The 17,987-nt window shown below is 37.3% G+C and overlaps 1 protein-coding gene across 2 annotated transcripts in view; it reads left to right on the top strand.

Moving 5' to 3' along the window:
- LOC150099998 (phospholipid-transporting ATPase ABCA3-like) overlaps positions 1 to 17,987 on the top strand; it is a 728,766-nt gene that overhangs the window by 559,019 nt on the left and 151,760 nt on the right. For both annotated transcript variants that reach the window (XM_090402469.1, XM_090402468.1), the window contains one exon: positions 3,647 to 3,772. In XM_090402469.1, coding sequence (XP_090258595.1) covers positions 3,647 to 3,772 — 126 coding nt within the window. The remainder of the gene's footprint in view (positions 1 to 3,646; positions 3,773 to 17,987) is intronic.

The following is a 17,987-nucleotide window of genomic DNA, read 5'->3' as shown; positions in this document are numbered from 1 at the left end:
ATGATATCAGGATTGTGGAATATTATGAAGACAGATTGAGAAATTGTAGACTGCAGACATAGCAAACAGGAGAAAGAGGAATGATATGATGTACAAAATTCTGAAAAAGACACACAATTTCAGTTGATGGAATTTTTCATTTTATGGAGGGCATGGAAAGGACAAGAGGGCATCCTTAGAAGGTAAGAATGAATGCCCTAAGAAAGGGTGTGGGCTAGTTTTTTTTTTCTCATAGGGTGGGCCATGATTGGAATGGATTGCCATTGGATGTGGTATGTGCAAGCAGTGTGAATGAATTCAAGAATAAGTATGATTGCTGGTGTGTGTAGTATATTGGTCTCCCTCTGAGTCTCTGACTCCCTGGAGGTGTCTCTCAATAATAACAAACACATGATGGTCTAAATTATTGATAGAATGGAGACTGATGGATTGTAGTAGGTCAAGGGGAAGACCAAGCAAGAGATGGCAAGATGAAATCGAAATCATTAAGATTACTGAAACAAAATAGTTGAGAAAAGCTGAAAATAGAATGGAATGGAGAAAATTGGAGGAGACCTTCATTCAGCAGTGTACTGATCTAGGTTGAAAAAAAAAAAAAGTAAATATATCAAGTAATTTGGGCTCCTATATATTCGAATCCTATATATACTATGTTTTTTCCTATGATTTAATTTAAAGTTTAATTTATAAATTAGGCACAGTAAGAGATTAACAACAATAACTAATAATTCTGGTTCAGTTGTTTCCGACCGTAGGTGACTTTGTAGGCATTGCCCACAAAGTATTCCTGGTGAGATTTTTACAGTTCACCATTGTAGATTTTTGTAGTTCACCATTGCTTTCCCCAACCTATCCAATTTTATCTGTGTTCAGGACCAGCATATGGCTGGGGTGTATTCATGACTGTAATCCATGTGTATTCATGGGGCCAGTTTGCCTGTTTTGGGAGACGAAAAACCCAAATTTCTGGGTGAAAAAAAACCCCTACCTCTGTACGAGACCGGCTTACTCACCTTTAGTCGAAAGAGACCAGATAAAGGTTTCTTCCATCACTGACAGGAATCGAACCCAGGTCTTTCCAACCAAAAGGCTTCATCTATACTGACTGAGCTATGGAGGCTCAACTAATAATAAAATTATTATTATTATTATTATTATTACTACTACGGGTATCTCCATGGAGTCAGTAGACTCATCGCGGGAGACCCAAACTAGCAAAACAATATCTGTCATATCTCTTCTTGAATTCATTTACAGACGAAGAGCTCACAACTAAGTCAGGCAATGAATTCCACTCATTCACCACCCTCCAGGCAAAAAACCTTGTTCTGACACCTTTGTTAACCACACTCTTCTTTAATTTCCACAGATGACCTCTTGTTCTTCCATCACTATCACACAGCTGAAACATTTCCCCTGCATCAATCCTATAAAAACCTTTTAGTAATTTGAATGTTTCTATCATATCCCCTCTTCTTCGCCTATCAACCAATCTCTGCAATCCACAAGCTCTCAATCTATCAATGTAGGGAGCATTTTTTATATCACTCACCAACTTGGTCACTCTTCTCTGAACCCTCTCCACAGCCTCCTCATCAGAGAACATAATAGAACAGTTATAACAACATACTGTAATAAAAGTTATCTGAATGTGAATGGAATCTCTTAGCAACCTCATCATATATTATTATTTATTTATTATTTTATGAAGTCAAGAACTTTCACCTTTTTCACTTAAAAGGAAGCACTTTGTAGCTTTTCTTTGGCTTATCCAAATTGCCAGCATCACTACTCTTGTGCTTTGCAGCCATTATTAAGTAAAATAAGGGTTTACTTGAACACGTGCACTGCGATTCTGCGACAGTCGATCTGATAACCGAGAATTACTTGTAATGCCATTAAAACTGATGAATTGTCTGTTACTAAAATGTGGCTTTATTTTGGCGATGTAAAATTGCATCGACAAAGTGGATATTAGATCCAACATTATTTCAAAGCCGAATGTTTGTAGAAACTATGAAAGTTTCATAAGTTTACCCGAGAGCTTATGGGAATACAATCCTCAGCATCCCTGAGTTGCTTTAACTTGCCCTACTTGACTTAAGTAGCTAAGGCAACTCAGGGATACTGAGTATTGTATTCTTGTAAGCTCTCAGGTCAACTTTTATGAAACTTTCGTAGTTTCTACAAACATTTAACTTTGAAATAATGTCGGATCTAATATACACTTTGCTGATGTAATTATAAATTGTTTATTTCTAGAATTTTCCATTTAATATTTTTGGACTGGGGTTGAACAGATAACTGAAACTGCAGATAGCGAACCCACGGATAAGGGAGACTACGGTATATTGAATTTAATAACTATATTCACAAGTTTAAAGAAGCCTCTGAAATCACGATATCTAACACGTGACATAGCAACATGAAATGCCCTCAGTATTACAACAATTCCATCAGTAGTTTATGTATTAAAAATCATTCTACTGCTGTTTCAAAATGATATTTATTCTTGAAGTATGCCACAGTGCATAAGAAACTAGTTGATTACATAGGTCTTTACTTTCATACTTATAATGTGGTTGTACTAGAATTACTATATTCTAACCACTCAGTTAAACAACTTTAAAATGAACTAGAATGGAAACTTATAACAAAAATATTCAAATTTAGAGATGAAAACATACGCACAAGCTGAGGATACATATATACCAGTCACTGAATTAGAATTCTTTATGCAAACATACGTAAACATCACTTATGCAGCATATATGCAAAATACTTGAATTATTATATTACTTATTTACATGATAACACAAGGCATAGGTAACACTATTCATTTGTCAAAAAGGCCAGATAATCTGGCCTTTTTGACAAATGAATAGTGTTACCTATGCCTTGTGTTATCATGTAAATAAGTAATGTAACTATAGCACAGTTTCTCTAAGAGAATGAATGCTAAATACCTGGTCAGTAATCATCAATAGTATTGATCATAATGGAAAAAACAAAGGATCTTTCAGAGTTCAATGAAGGGCTTATTGTAGGTGCCCGTCTGGCTGGAGCCATGATTTTGAAAACAGCATAGCTGACTGGTTTCTTAAAAAGTAAGATATCCTGGGTATTTAAACAGTAGAAAAATAATCCCCACATTACTTGTATTTGAGGTGTAACTCTGGTCCTAAGACAGTCTGTCAGGAACGAGATCACTGTTATCTCAGAAGGCTTGTACAGACAAACAGAACTTCCAGTTGACTGAGACATTTATTGAAGGCTGTTTCCATTCCATATCTCACCGAATTATGCACAAGGAATTGAAGAGGATTGGTATTGGTAGTTACATACCTGTATGTAAAATAAAAGTTTCTAATTCAGTGGCCAGAACATGTATCAATTAATGATGTACTCTTCATTTTTGTTATTGAAAGGAGAATGAAAAAAGAAATTTCAAATATAAAATAGCTTACAGAATGAATGCATATTTTTATATTTTATTTATATTATATTTATTTCCTATTACTCATTAAGATTGTCTAATTTTTATAGTAGGTCATTAAAAGAAACACTTTCATGCTTTGCGATAATTACATTGTTTTGTGCTTTGAATTAAAAATTTTCTGACCTGAATTCATCCCATAACATTTAGGAACCTTAATAATGCTACTATTAGCATATGGCTGGTGTTCTATACCTTTCAGCTACCTGGTATCATTTATTCCTAAGCTACCTTCTTCAGGATTTGTAGTTCTTACCATCTTCAATATAATTACAGGTCTGTGATTTTATCTCATTAAAGAAATTAAAAATCGATTTGTTAAGAGTTAATAAATAATATTTTTCAAACTGATTTAGAATTTTATTGTTTGTAATATTTCTGGCTGTGTTATGCTGCCTACTTCATGTAAATCATTCACTTTGCCATATTCATTTTGTAAGAAGATCCAATACATATTTTCTTAGTTAATAAATGATTGAGGATGGTTTGACAGTTTTTAAATGTTGGCAAACAATTTATATGCTATACTACTGAAAACTAATTTTGCTTTGGTAATACAATTTCATCAGAACCCATACAGGATAATATTGTATTCATCAGGAAACCAGGAGGAACAGTAGTAAGGTAGCACTGTGTCTCCATAGCTAGTTTAAAGAATGACAGTGTCCTTTGTTTGGAAAAACCCAAGTTCAAGTCCTGCCTGGAATGAGAGGAATATTTATAAGTTACCTTCAGTTGAACAATTGAACTAAAAGTGCATTAGCCAGTGGCAGGGATTTCTCCTCTGTGTAGTTTAGGTTTTTATCCATAAAACAGGCAAACTAACAGCAGGAAGTCAGTTAGCAGAATTCAACACAATTGAATGTCATTATTACATAGCAACAGTTAATAATTAAAGATAATGGAGGAACTGTGCAAATGAAACCAAACTGTTCTTTCCATATACTGTACTCGAACTTCTCCAGGCATCAGGATTATACACTAGCTGGTTGAGAAGCCTCGTTATGCTCCTATCCTGTTCAATCCCATGTGCTATCTACTGGCTGGCCTACAGAACTGCTTTACTTCTGTACCTTAAGATGACAGTTTTGAAACCTCTTGGTATTATTTGGCATTGTCTGAAAAGGAATCATCTTGCTATATATTATTTTATTATTATTATTATTAGACACCTCCAGGGAGTTCAAAAACTCATTGAGGGAGGGTATCTGCTCTACAACTCTGTCTCCACCATTCATTCCACCAACTGACAGCAACTACACCAATGCTATCTACCGCCGACCACCACTAGTATTTTCCACAGACATTGATGCCCATGGCAGGATTCGAACCTGCGGCCTTTTGGCTGGAGAGCAGATACGCAGACCACTCGGCCAACCAGGCTGGCATATGTTAGAAGGGATAGGAAGAAGCTGGCTGCTAAGAACTATGGCAGCAACCCCCCCCCCCCATCATAGTTCTTGCATTGATCCACCACATTGATTTTCATTGGCTGCTGAAGTATTTATTGAAGCCTCATTTGCAGATTATAATTACAGGCTGTACTGTAATTATAATTAGTGATAGTCATGGGCAAGCTATCTCTGATTGGCTACCAGTGGAGATTGAACTGCCCACTCAGTCTCCAGCCAGATAGGGTTAAAAGACTTCTCCTATCCCAGTAAGTGAATAAAAGGTGTTAGCTGAAGTAAACTACTTCTAGCATAATGGCTTTTATGTAAATTTTTTCTGTTGGATTTTATATCTGAAGGAAATCATGTGATGGACAAAACTAGATTTTTAAACCCCCTGGTATCTTGAATAAATCTGATCTTTCTCTAACCGAATTGTACTGGTCTTCCCATTTAATCTAATATGAAAGAACAGAGGAGGAAGGAAGAGAGTAGTCTGCTGAATATGATAATGTTTGTGATGTTGATCATTTGGAGAGTGTGAGAAAGATGCCACTATGTAAATTGACTGAAAGGAGATTTACAGAACATAATTGCTAGGACATTTTTCCCAAATCATGAGAATGTCCTTCTAATGAAGACTATAGTTGTTTAATACCTTAAGCATGCATTAAGAGTTATAGCCATTGGAGAGAACATGATAATTATTGTGGTCTGTGTGTGTTCAACCTCTCACGATGAGTCTTCACACTCCATGAAGGCTTGGAAGTAATACTAAATGTTGATTTAATACAGTGTTTCCCAACATGGGGATGCCCCATGTGGGGGGGGGGGGGGGCAATTAGAAAATGATGTTGCATTCGTCACCTCATCACCGATATACTCAAACTCACCACTGTCGGCAATAAATTGTCGATGTTGCAACCCTGACTTTCCGAGAAAAAAAAAAAGCTGACATCACTAGTTCAGCAGTCAACATAAATACAGTATCAAGAAGAACTCTCAGTAAAACAAAATGATGAGTCTATTAGAACTTTATTCAACATAAAAGGAACAATGGCATTACTTTCTGACGAGACAGAAACAAAATACAAATTCAACTAGTTTTGCAAAAAAAAAAAAAAATACTGTTGCCCTTCCTGTCGCCTTATTTAGTTGAATGTGGCTTTAGTGCTGTAAATGACTTGCTACTGAAAAAAAAGAAATCATCTGGATATCATAAACTATGGGGATTTTAGATTGAAAATGACTAAATTAGTTTACCTCAAATAAAAACTCTTTGCAGCAGAGCATAAAGCTCAAGGATCACGTTAACTTGGATTTTATTTTCCCGAGTTCAGTTCAATTTATGTTTTATAATAGACAAAGTGTAATATAAAATTTATGTTCATTGAAGAAAGTCAAATTAAAAACAGTTTTAACTATGTTCCTTTTTTATTTAAAGTACGTATTTATATTATATCTATACTTTTTCAGAACTTGGCTGACTATTATGCTGGGGGGGGGGGGCATCAAAATCTTTGAGGCATTGAGGTGGGGCATGATCCAAAAAAACGTTGGACTGATTTAATATGTTGAACTTAATATTGTAAAGTTCTTCTTTGGAGTACAGGGTGTGAGCTCAGTGAACCAGAGTCTTGCATTATTAATGCGATTTTCTACTGCAATATAGATCACATAAAGCTATGATGATATTTTGATTCATCGAATGAAAATATGAATGACAGAAAAAACCAGTCTTGTGAGTGAACCAGAGTCTTGTGTCATTAATTCTATTTCCTGCTGCAATATAGATCACATAAAGATATGATGACATTTTGATTCATCAAACCAAAATAAGAATGACAGAAATTAGTCATAAACATGAGGAAAATTTAATCTTATAAATTTCCTTCATGCTTATGACTAATTTATGTGCATATATATATCTTTTTCAAAGCACGCAAACCGAGATGGGTTAAAAATATAAGCAGATTAACAGATAAAATGAAGCACTTAGTTGGTACCAAGAGAAGGAAAGAGAAGAAATGGTTATCAGAGAACAAGATAGAGGAAAATCTAGACATCTTTGCCATGAGATGGACACTCGCTAGTGAAATAAAGAAGAAAGTTAATGGAGAGGCTTATATTTAGCAGTGCATGCAAAGAGAAAAGCCTCTCCATTAACTTTCTTCTTTCTTTCACTAGCCAGTGTCCATCTCATGGCAAAGATTTCTAGATTTTGCTCTATCTCAGTGGTTCTTAACCGGTGTTCCGCGAACTGGTTACAAGTGTTCCGCCAGTGAAAGATGTCACATGACATCTTTCAAAAACATTACCGGCAATATTAAAACCTGTACTAGACCAAGTTGTAAATATGGTAAATTACATCAAGACCTTTAAAAGCACGCCTTTTTTAAAAAATTTGCATATCTATGGAAGCCAAGTACGAATCTTTGCTTTTGCACATTGAAATAAGATGGTTATCCAAGGGTAAAGTGCTATTCCGAATTTTAGAACTTAAGAATGAATTATTGGTCTGTTTTAAAAATGTAGGTACAGATAATTTTGTAAAATGTCATCAAAATGATTTCTTGTATTTCTAAAATGGATATTTTGCCGATATTTTTAATTACTTAAATCGCATTAATACAAGAATCCAAGAGAAAAATGAAAATATTTTGACATCCACTGATAAATTGTCAGCTTTTCAGAAAAAAGTATCTCTTTGGAAAACCGCATATCAGAAAAAATACAGTAGATATTTTTCCTTCGCCCCATAATAAAATGTCGAGGGAATTATTTCCGTTATAACAGAATATTTAACAATATTGGAAGAAAAGATTTCAACTTGCTTTCCTTCCTTAAATGCACACACAATTATGACTGGATACGAAATCCATTTGGCACAGTTAATACATTGAGTTGAGAATTTTCATTACAAGAACAATTAGTTACATTGTCAAAGAATCGTACTCTAAAAATGAAATTCTCTGAAATAACTCTCGAGGAATTTTGGATTTTTGTCCAAGCCGAATATCCAGCTCTCTCCACAATGGCACTGAAAATTTTGTTACAGTTCTCAAAATCATATTTGCATGAACTCAGTTTCTCAATATTGACAAAGAGATGTGGGTAGATATATCACATATTAGACCTGATATTGCTGAAATCTTCAAAAGCCAACAAGCTCAAGTATTGCATTAAAATAGGTTCCATTTTTATAAAATGCAAGTCCATGCATATTTTGTTAGTTTTATGACCATAATGCTTTTGGTGTTCCCGAAATTTTTCTTATAATCAAAAATGTTCCGTGACTTCAAAAAGGTTAAGAACCATTGCTCTATCTTGTTCTCTGGTAACCATTTCTTCTCTTTCCTTCTCTTGGTACCAGCTAAGTGCTTCATTTTATCTGTTAATCCGCTTATATTTCTAACCCAGCTCGGTTTTGCAGTACTTCACAATATCTTCTACTCCGATCATCTCTCTCTCTCTAATTCTGTAATTTCTAATTCTATCCCTTTTTTTTTGTTATATGAAGCATTTATTTCCTCTCTAAGGCTGTTTGGGCCACATGCAGCCTGTCTTCCTGCTTTTTTTTTGGGACAGTACTTAATGGTCTTAATAGTACGGTGTACTGGCACCTCTGTTAAACAATCAGGTGTGACATATAGATGTGGTATATTTAGAAATTTGTAATACGGTAACCTCTCGATTAATGTGCCTAATGCACTTTTTAAAATGGGTGTATTAATCGAAAATGCACTAATCAAATATAATAACCTATCGGAAAAAGTATAATTCATTCCTCAAATTTCTTTTTTGATTTTTATTTTATTTTTTTTTATAAAAGAATTAAGATATGTCTCAGAGCCTAGTTAAAGGAAAAGCATAAAGCTCAAAGACAATAAAACATATAGAATATAAATTTATTATTCTACTTCTTAACAAAGAATTGAGCTGACGGTATGGCCCTATTGCCTCTTCTACTGTTCTGCAAATTTTACTGCTTCTCTCTTCATCAGGGACAGCCTCTAAGCATTGCTGCTTAAAAACTTGTTTCTATGAAAAATATTTTCAAATTGTTTCTTTAGTAATCTATGCTTTCTTGTTAGACTTCCAAATAACAGGGAGGAAAGCTTCGTTAATGCCTTTGATGGCCCTAGGATTTTCCCTATAAGGGTTTTAACTTCAGATCACCTTCGGCATTGCTACCTAACAGAAGAATCATTCTATCCTTTGAAGCTTTATAACCAGGCTGAAATTTCTCTGATTTGGCCAAAAAAAGTCTTGGAATGCATTTGTTCCCAAAAAAGGCCAATTTCATTGACATTAAATATTTGTTGGTCACAATTTTCTTCAAAATCTCTGGATAATTTGTGGCCACCTCCTTAGCTGCACTTGCAGTTTTGCCTGTGATTTGAACGTTATATAGACTAGTTTTCTTTTTTGAAATGCTCAAACCACCCACCACTGGCATGGAATTCTTCTTTTCCATCATTGATAGTCCTTTTTTCATGGTTGCAAAGAGATTTAATGCTTTTTAATTAATAAGGTCAGTGCAGGATCCATTTTTGGTTACAATCTTCGATCCATGAAGAAAGAAGTCTCGCTAATTCAATCATTATAATACTTTGATTTTGAGTGGTCCGCATGCATGATGAACATGAAGCAGCCATACCTTTCTCTTTGTATTCGGCAACTTTGCTTAAAATTGCTCTTATAGTTGATTCACCCATTTTGTGTTCCTATCCTATCTTTGTTGGAAGTTTTTCCACTTGGTTATACTATAAATTAAAGATGCCAAGAAATTATATTCTTGGTTTAATCCTTTATCCAAATGTAAGCAAACAAACTTTGCTCCTGAAGTATAATCAGGACTGGGGCAACTCTTATATAGAAGCTAATGACTTCACATCACTTGCCTTAGTATCTCATAATGCAAAGCACATCTTTACTGACTTGTATAATGCTATGCATTGTGGGAAGGGTCATTACCCAGACCGGTTTCTACCTTTGAGCTCTTATCATGAGAGCCAGACCCAGAGATGATATCAAGGTTGAAGTAATGCAGAAGTCATGTTTTCATATACAAGTAGCCAAAAGGTTTCACATCTTATTATTAATAAAATTCTCTGGATTAGAGATAACTGTTGGAAGTTTTTCCACTTTGCATTACTTCAACCTTGGTATCACCTCTGGGTCTGGCTCCCACTGATGAGACCTCAATAAACGTCGAAACTGGAAGGTTTCAACCTTTAATAAATATAAATATTTTTATTTATATAAATATGACTTGGATATTTATATATTAACATTTTCATGCTAGTCTGTGTTTCACTTGAGCTGTGCCTCAAGCAGGACTGTAATTTAAGAGGTATAATAAAACTTTTACTTTATTTGTTTGTGACTGTGCAGTATGGTGTTCATTGTTGTTTCTAATTACACCAAATACTTTAATTACTCTATTTTTCAATAATTATTGTATGCATTGGCTGTGTTTGTACTGTTTTAAGTGCCACAATAAAAATTTACCTTCTTTTGCTTTCATCTGTGCAGTATGGTGTGCAGCACTCTCTTACTCCACTGGTATATATCCCAAAATCTGGAAACTGGCCTATATTCAACCCATTCCTAAAAAAGAGGTGATAAATCGCTACCATCTAACTACCGCCCTATCTCACTCACTTCAGTTCCTATCTAAAGTAATGGAGAAAATCATCAACTCTCAACTCCTAATCTACCTTGAAGGTACCCAGCTATTAAGTGACCACCAGTATGAATTCTGTCAAAGCCGTTCAACAGGAGATCTACTCTCATACATTACCCATCACTGGACAAACACCATGGAGAAATTCGGTGAATCCTAAGTAGTTGCAATCTATCTCCAAAAGCCTTTGACCGAGTCTGGCATAAAGGCTTACTAAGCAAACTCCCATCATTTGGACTGCCTCAGGACTTCTGCAGATGGATTGCCAGTTTCCTGTCTGGACACACACACACACACACACACACACACACACACACACACACACACACTATGTGTGATGATAGACGGCTCCCTATCCTCTCACCATCCAACAAATGCTATGGTCCCACAAAGTTCAGTTCTCTCACTGACCCTCTTCCTTCTATATATCAATGACCTATTTCAGTTGACCTCTAACCCAGTACACAGTTTTGCAGATGACAGCGCATTACATTCCTCCCTTTCATTCTACAAACCCTACTCTACACAACTCGCCTCAACTCGCAGAACGTCAACCACCACTGCCCTTAATTCTGACCTCCAAGCCATCCACCAATGGGGCTCAGATAACTTCATCAACTTCAACGCTAGTAAAACCCAGTTCTGTCTTATTTCTCACAAAAAAGAACCTTTTTCCCCCAGCATTGTTTTCGATAACACTCAAATTCTCAGACGAGATGAAATTTGTCTTCTCGGAATTACCTTGACATCAAGCCTCTCCTGGCATAAACACATCACAACCATTGCATCCTCGGCTTCCAAAAAACTAGGCTTCCTCTTTTGCTCAAGATGCTACTTCACCTCTGAATAGCTGTTAATACTATACAAGTCACAAATCCGCCCAGCTCTCGAATACTGCTCTCACATCTGGAGTGGGGCTCCAAAAAGCTCCCTCAAAATGCTTGACTCAATACAGAGGAGAGCAATTAGACTAATAAATGACCCATCCCTCACCAACTCACTGCTCCCACTTTCACACAGACACCTGGTTTACGCAATCTGTATATTCTATAAATATTTCCATGGGAAATGTTCATCTGAAACAACATTGATAATTCCCCCACCCTGTACTAAGCCCATTGGAACACGTACAGCTGCCACCCAACATCCTTTCACAGTACACCTTGAAAGCCACAGAACAAGTTTCTTTTCTTCTTCATTTATCCCTGCTACTGCAGTACTATGGAACAGTCTTCCCTCAGACATATTTCCCAAAAAATACAACATATAGGTGTTCAAATCTAATGTAAACAAGTTTCTCCTTTTGCTACTTTTGGTACTAAACTACAAGTGTATACTGAATATGCAAACAGAAAGCACTGGACAAATTCTATTGTCCTGTCTGAAGGTCAAATACCATATGAGTTCGTTTCTTTCCCTCACAAATGTGCTACATAAATCATTTTACTAGCTTTTATCTGATTTTTGAAAATGTTCTGTTCATCTAAGAAGTAATACTAAAAAATGTCTTGAATCATAAAGTAAAAAATGGGAAGATTTCTTTTCCTACTGCACACTTACGAAATTAAAAACAGGGTGAGAAATGAGCAAAGAGTTGACTACAGAGGCTGTGTCAAAGGCTGTTTTTGTTCATGATGGTATCAGCATCCAACAGCAAGGAATGACTGGACAAGTTGTTGGGCTATTGATCAAAAAAATTACTTCTGTGCAAAGTATAACCAGCTAAATTATCAAAATATGAGACTTGGAAGGAGGACTGTTGTTAGGGTATATGCTAATCCTACATTCAAGAAACAAGAAAATATGTATTTTAAGTGGTTTTTTTTTTTTTTTTTTAATATTTGAGATAATTTTTTGCCAGATTATGTGGCTCTAAGCCCACTCCTAGGCATTGCCTTAGTTGCTCAATGGGTTACAACAGTCCTGCTTGGATGTGCATTACATAAATTACTGGAAAGAACTCTAGGAGTAGAAAAGAAGTTGGCAAGAAGATTTCTAAAGAATTATTATTATTATTATTATTATTATTATTATTATTACGGGCAACTCCAGGGAGTCATTTGACTCATCGAGGGAGGCCCCAAATCATTTTCATCACAACTATTCGACATTCATACAGTATCTATCATACCTCGCCTTAAACTCATTCACTGTCACAGCATCCACCACAGACTCAGGGAGCGCATTCCACTCATTCACTACTCTAAAAGTAAAGAACCCAGCTCTAACACCTTTACTAACCACACTTTTGCTCAGTTTCCATGGATGTCCCCTAGTCCTCCCACAACCAGCCCTGTTCTCAAAAATATCTTCTGAATTAATTTTATAGAAACCCTTCAGTAATTTGAATGTCTCAATCATATCTCCCCTCCTCCGCCTATCAACCAATTTTTGCAACCCACAAATCCTCAACCTGTTCTCATACGGTTCATTCCACAGACCTGCTATCATCTTGGTCACTCGCCTCTGGATCCTCTCCACCTCCTCCCCATCAAGAAGAAACCTAGGTGACCAAATCTGAGCACAGTAGTCGAGATGAGGTCTTATCAAGGCTCGATACAGAGGAACAATAACCTGCTTGTCTCTGCTTGTCAACGTATTCTTCAGCAACCAAGTGATTTGATGAGCTGATTTGGCCACTTTTGCAATGTGTCCCCTAAATTTCAATTCCTTATCCACCAACACTCCTAAATCTCGTGCCTCATCAATTTCCTGGAGCACGGTTCCACCAATGCAGTAAACTGCCTCCCATCTTTTCACCCCAAAATGCATAACCTTACATTTTGCCACATTAAATTGACATCCATTCTCCCTAGCCCAGACCTCCAATCTATCCAAATCATCCTGCAAAATTTTGACGTCATCTGCATTCACTATTGCCCTACCCAACTTCGCATCATCCGCAAACAAATGAACTGTTCCTCTCAGATCCTTTCCTATATCATTTATGAACAAATTAAACAGCAGTGGTCCAAGAACAGATCCTTGTGGTACACCACTAGTCACAGGCCGTCTTGTGGACTCTACTCCTGAGTAAACCACTCTCTGATATCTCTCCGTCAACCACCCTCCTATCCATCTCACCAACCCTATGTCCATTCCCATATGCTGCAATTTACTGATTAGAATTCCATGTGGTATCCTGTCAAAGGCCTTAGCAAGGTCCAGCAGAATCACTGTAAACCCATTACCCTTATCCAGTTCAGCCGTCACTGTGTTATAATACGTGAGCAAGTTACTGAGGCATGACCTACCCTTCACAAAACCATGCTGTCCCCGATACAGTATCCCATTTTCTTCTATCCAATCTTGTATTTTCCTCTTGACTATTTTCTCTAAGACCTTGATAATGATTCCTGTTATGCTGATTGGCCGGTAATTTTCAACAGCAGCCTTGGAACCACCTTTGTGCAGTGGAACTATTTTCCCCTCTTTCCACCCCCTTGGGACTGACCCAGTCCTGAGGCTCAAATTAAACATAATGGTCAAGGGCACTGACAATTCTTTGGCCACTTCACGTACGACACGAGCTGGTATACCATCCAATCCCACAGATGTATTGACATTGAGGTTCTGTAATAGACTAGTTACCTCTACCTCATTCATCACAATTCCAGTATAAGCTGTTGGTTCCTCCATTTCCGCAAAGCCACCACCTGGATGATATACTCTTGCAAAGTGCTCGCTCAGTAATTCCACAACATCGACTGATTCAGTTACCTCCCTACCCTCAGCATTTTTTAAGATCATTCTACCATGAGCATTTTTCCTTTTACTTGCAACATATTGAAAAAACTGTTTGGGATTCTCTTTAGCCTGCATGGCCAATTTCCTTTCGTAATCTGCTTTTGCTTTTCTTACCACCCTTGTTACCATCCTGGCCTGAGCTTTATACTGTTCATGCACCTGATGGTCACCCTTCTCCTTAAATTCCCTCCACAATTGTTTCTTTTTTTGCAGCTCAAGCTTAATAGTGTTATTCATCCATTTAACCCCTACCTGATTTATTATTCGGACTCTTGGTATACAGTCAACCATTGCCTCCTGCAAACAGTTCTTGACCACCTCCCATGCACCATCAACATCCAGCCCTTGCAGTTTTACATGCCATGGCATTGAGCCAAGCACACACCTAAGCTTGTCATACTTACCAGCCCGGTAATTCCACATATACCCTGTCTTAATTGTAAATTCGACTCCTTTAGCCACCTCCCAAGTCATGACCTTATGGTCACTCTCACCAATTGGTGGCAACAAGGTCATGTTCGTTACAGCCACATTCTCAGTTGCAATTACTAGGTCCAGCACTCTCTGCCCCCTGGTATTTTCCAATACATGTTGCCGTAGATAGTTGTCCCTTAATAACTGCATAAAATCCAATTCCTTCCTCCCATGTGCCCTCTCCTCTTTCCAGTCAATATTACCATAATTGAAATCACCCATAATAATTACCCTCCTTCCATTCATTTCTTCTATTTGCTTATGCATACTATTCCCACCATCCACTCCATCACCCGGTCTATAGCAGCACCCAATTGTATATTTTGTTCTGCTAGATTGTATCTCACACCAAACAGCCTCAAATGTGCTTTTTTCCCCATCCTGCAGTTCAACTTCTATACTCCTTGGCTGAAGCTCATCAGCTATCATCAATAACACTCCTCCCCCCTTTTTATTCACCCTGTCACTCCTGAACACGCTATACCCATCGCATTCAATCCCACTAGCTTTATCATCTTCTGTCAGCCATGTTTCACTAATACCGACAACCTGTGGCCTGGAAGTGCCAACCATGGCCAAAAACTCTTCCTTCTTGTTCCTAATACTCCTGGCATTAGTGTACATGAATCGCAGAAGCCCATTTGTCCCATCCCTACTTTGATTCCTTATACTAATTATCCCATTCTGATTTGTTGTCCGTCGTACTCGCCCGGGCATAATATACTCATTCATACACTTAACTGCCCCCCCTAAAGTCTGCATATCTACTCCCCCCCCTCTTAATAAATCTAGTTTCCCTGAGTCTGTACATCCACTTCCACATCATTCATCAACACTCTTTCAAGTCTCCGTACACCAACTCCATTCAAATGTAACCCATCCATCTTATATAAGTCCTTTCGCCCATCGAACTCATTCCACACATCCACAAATTCCACACCACTCTCCATGCATAACCCACGCATAAAGTCATTGGCAATTATGGCCCTCCTTCTAAACACTTCGCTGTCATACCGCGGTAAGATACTCACCATCCTAACTCTCTCACTCTTCTCTTTTGCTACCTCAAACAACTCCCTCACATCCTCTATCATTTCCATTTTGTCCTCTTTCAAATCATTCGTTCCTGCCACTATTATCATCTCTTTCACCCTCTGTTTTTGCAGTCGAATAGATTCGCTGACGTCCTTTATGTTCGCACCCGGCTGGTACGACTTCGTTAAACTCTCAATTATTACGCCTCTTAATAGCGAATCCCCATACAGCACTCGCTCCTTCATTTTATTGACGTTTACGTACATTCTATTATTTGCCGTCACAGACTTCCGCCGGTTATTTGTCGGTACGTTCAACACACATTTTTGCATACGCTCCAGTTGTCGTTTGGCTCTGTGTATCGCGCCATTTAAACGGGCAATTTCGCTACTCGCACTTATCTCACCATTTTCGTTATCGATCAAATCATCCATTCCTTCGGTGTTTCTACCTTCATTTACACTTTCAGCGACGCTCTCACACATATCTGGCACTACCGCGCAATTCTCTAGTACACCGCCATTTTCTGCATTCTGACTACCGTTAACGATATCAGTCTCGATACACGAAACACGCTTGAAGTCCTCATTCTCTTTACACTTTCTACACATATTAACTCCACTATCACTTTCTAACCAGACTCCTACCGCTCTTCGCAAGGCATACATCTCACAGACAGCACACTGCATAAATTCTTTTACATCAAAACTCTTAAGCAAGCATGGCGACCTGGCCGCCATTTTTTTCTTTATCGGTGCCATGTGTACGCTATCTTTTCTTAAAAATAATAGTTAAAATAACAGAAAACACGCAAAAATTGCACAGACACACCAAGAAACAAAAAGCAAACAATACTACTTAAAATTCTGGTAAAATATCTAATGTTAACACAAAATAATACTGATCTTTTCAGGAGCTCTCGACAAGCCGACGATCTAATCCGTGCGACACCTAGCGACGTCTGAATGAACAAACAATGAAGTTGCCTGTTTTTGTAATAGACAGTAACATCTATTATCTTTAAGAAAGAAAACATTAGATGAGAAATAGATGAGAAAAAATATAAAGAAGAAATCATTGCTAAAAAAAAGATAAAAGTGATGCAAATGTGGCATCACTTTCATTAGATGAGAAATAGATGAGAAAAAATGTAAAGTAGAAATCATTGGTAAAAAAAAAAAGATGAAAGTGATGCAAATGTGGCGGAAGTTAAAAAAACAAAATGCAGTTAAGGCAAGTGGTGTTGACTTCAAACAAGCGTGTATGGCTGGCAACAAAAGTGAATGAATGACAGCAAAAATGTGACATCACATTCGAAAGTTGAGTTGGTTAAGATGAGGCAAGAGATGAAATGGATGCAGAATGAAGTTAAGAGAATTTGTGATATGTATGAAAGAGTGAAATGATGAAAACAAATAATGTTGGTATAAAAGAGGTAAAAAAAATAAAGACCTGCAAGTGGTGTTATATGGCGATTCACTTATTAAAAGCATGCTGATGCACAAAGTATATTTTACTGAAGGTAAAATTACTAGAGTGATTGAGGCATTAGATATGAGAAGTAAGTGAGCAAAGGAGTTGTTAGTTGTAATAGGTACAAAAGACTTGACTACAAATAAAGAACATGTCAAATTGAATATCAGGAGGTTGTTGAGACAGATAAAAGAGAATAGTGTGGTAGGAAAGGTACTAAGCATGTTGCCCAGGTATGAAAGTTGGGAGATGAGGCAGAGAACAAGGATTATAAATGATATGTTAGTGGAAATGTTCAAGGAGAAAGGAGTGCAGTTAATGTGTGGAATGAGTTTGAAGGATGAAGTGAACTGTATAGGATTGGTGGACTGCATTTGAATGGTTTTTGTTGCTTGGAAAGACTACTGCTGGAGGGTAGAGAAGTGAGTGCAGAGAATGAATCTGATCAAGCAGGAAGCAATGTGGAAAACAGGAGAGATTGAAGAGGTGGTTATGAATGAAGAAGTGAGTGGCATGAGTATAGAGAATGAGAGAACAGGTGTGAAAGACAGACAGACAGTGAAATGGGGAGGCTCAGGGTGGACAGAGGAACACCGCTTAAGAAAGGTAGATGCTCCGATAAGATGCGAATGCATGTGTAAACAAAAGGGGAAGGGGGGCTGACCAAGGAAAAACAGTTCAA

The sequence above is a fragment of the Typopeltis vanoorti genome, chromosome 13, assembly GCF_054136105.1.
Source record: "Typopeltis vanoorti isolate ZY-2024b chromosome 13, IOZ_Tvanoo_1.0, whole genome shotgun sequence".
In the NCBI taxonomy this organism is placed as follows: Eukaryota; Metazoa; Arthropoda; class Arachnida; order Uropygi; family Thelyphonidae; genus Typopeltis; species Typopeltis vanoorti.
Note: the sequence above shows the minus strand (reverse complement) of the source record. Positions and strands in the feature narration are given on the sequence as shown.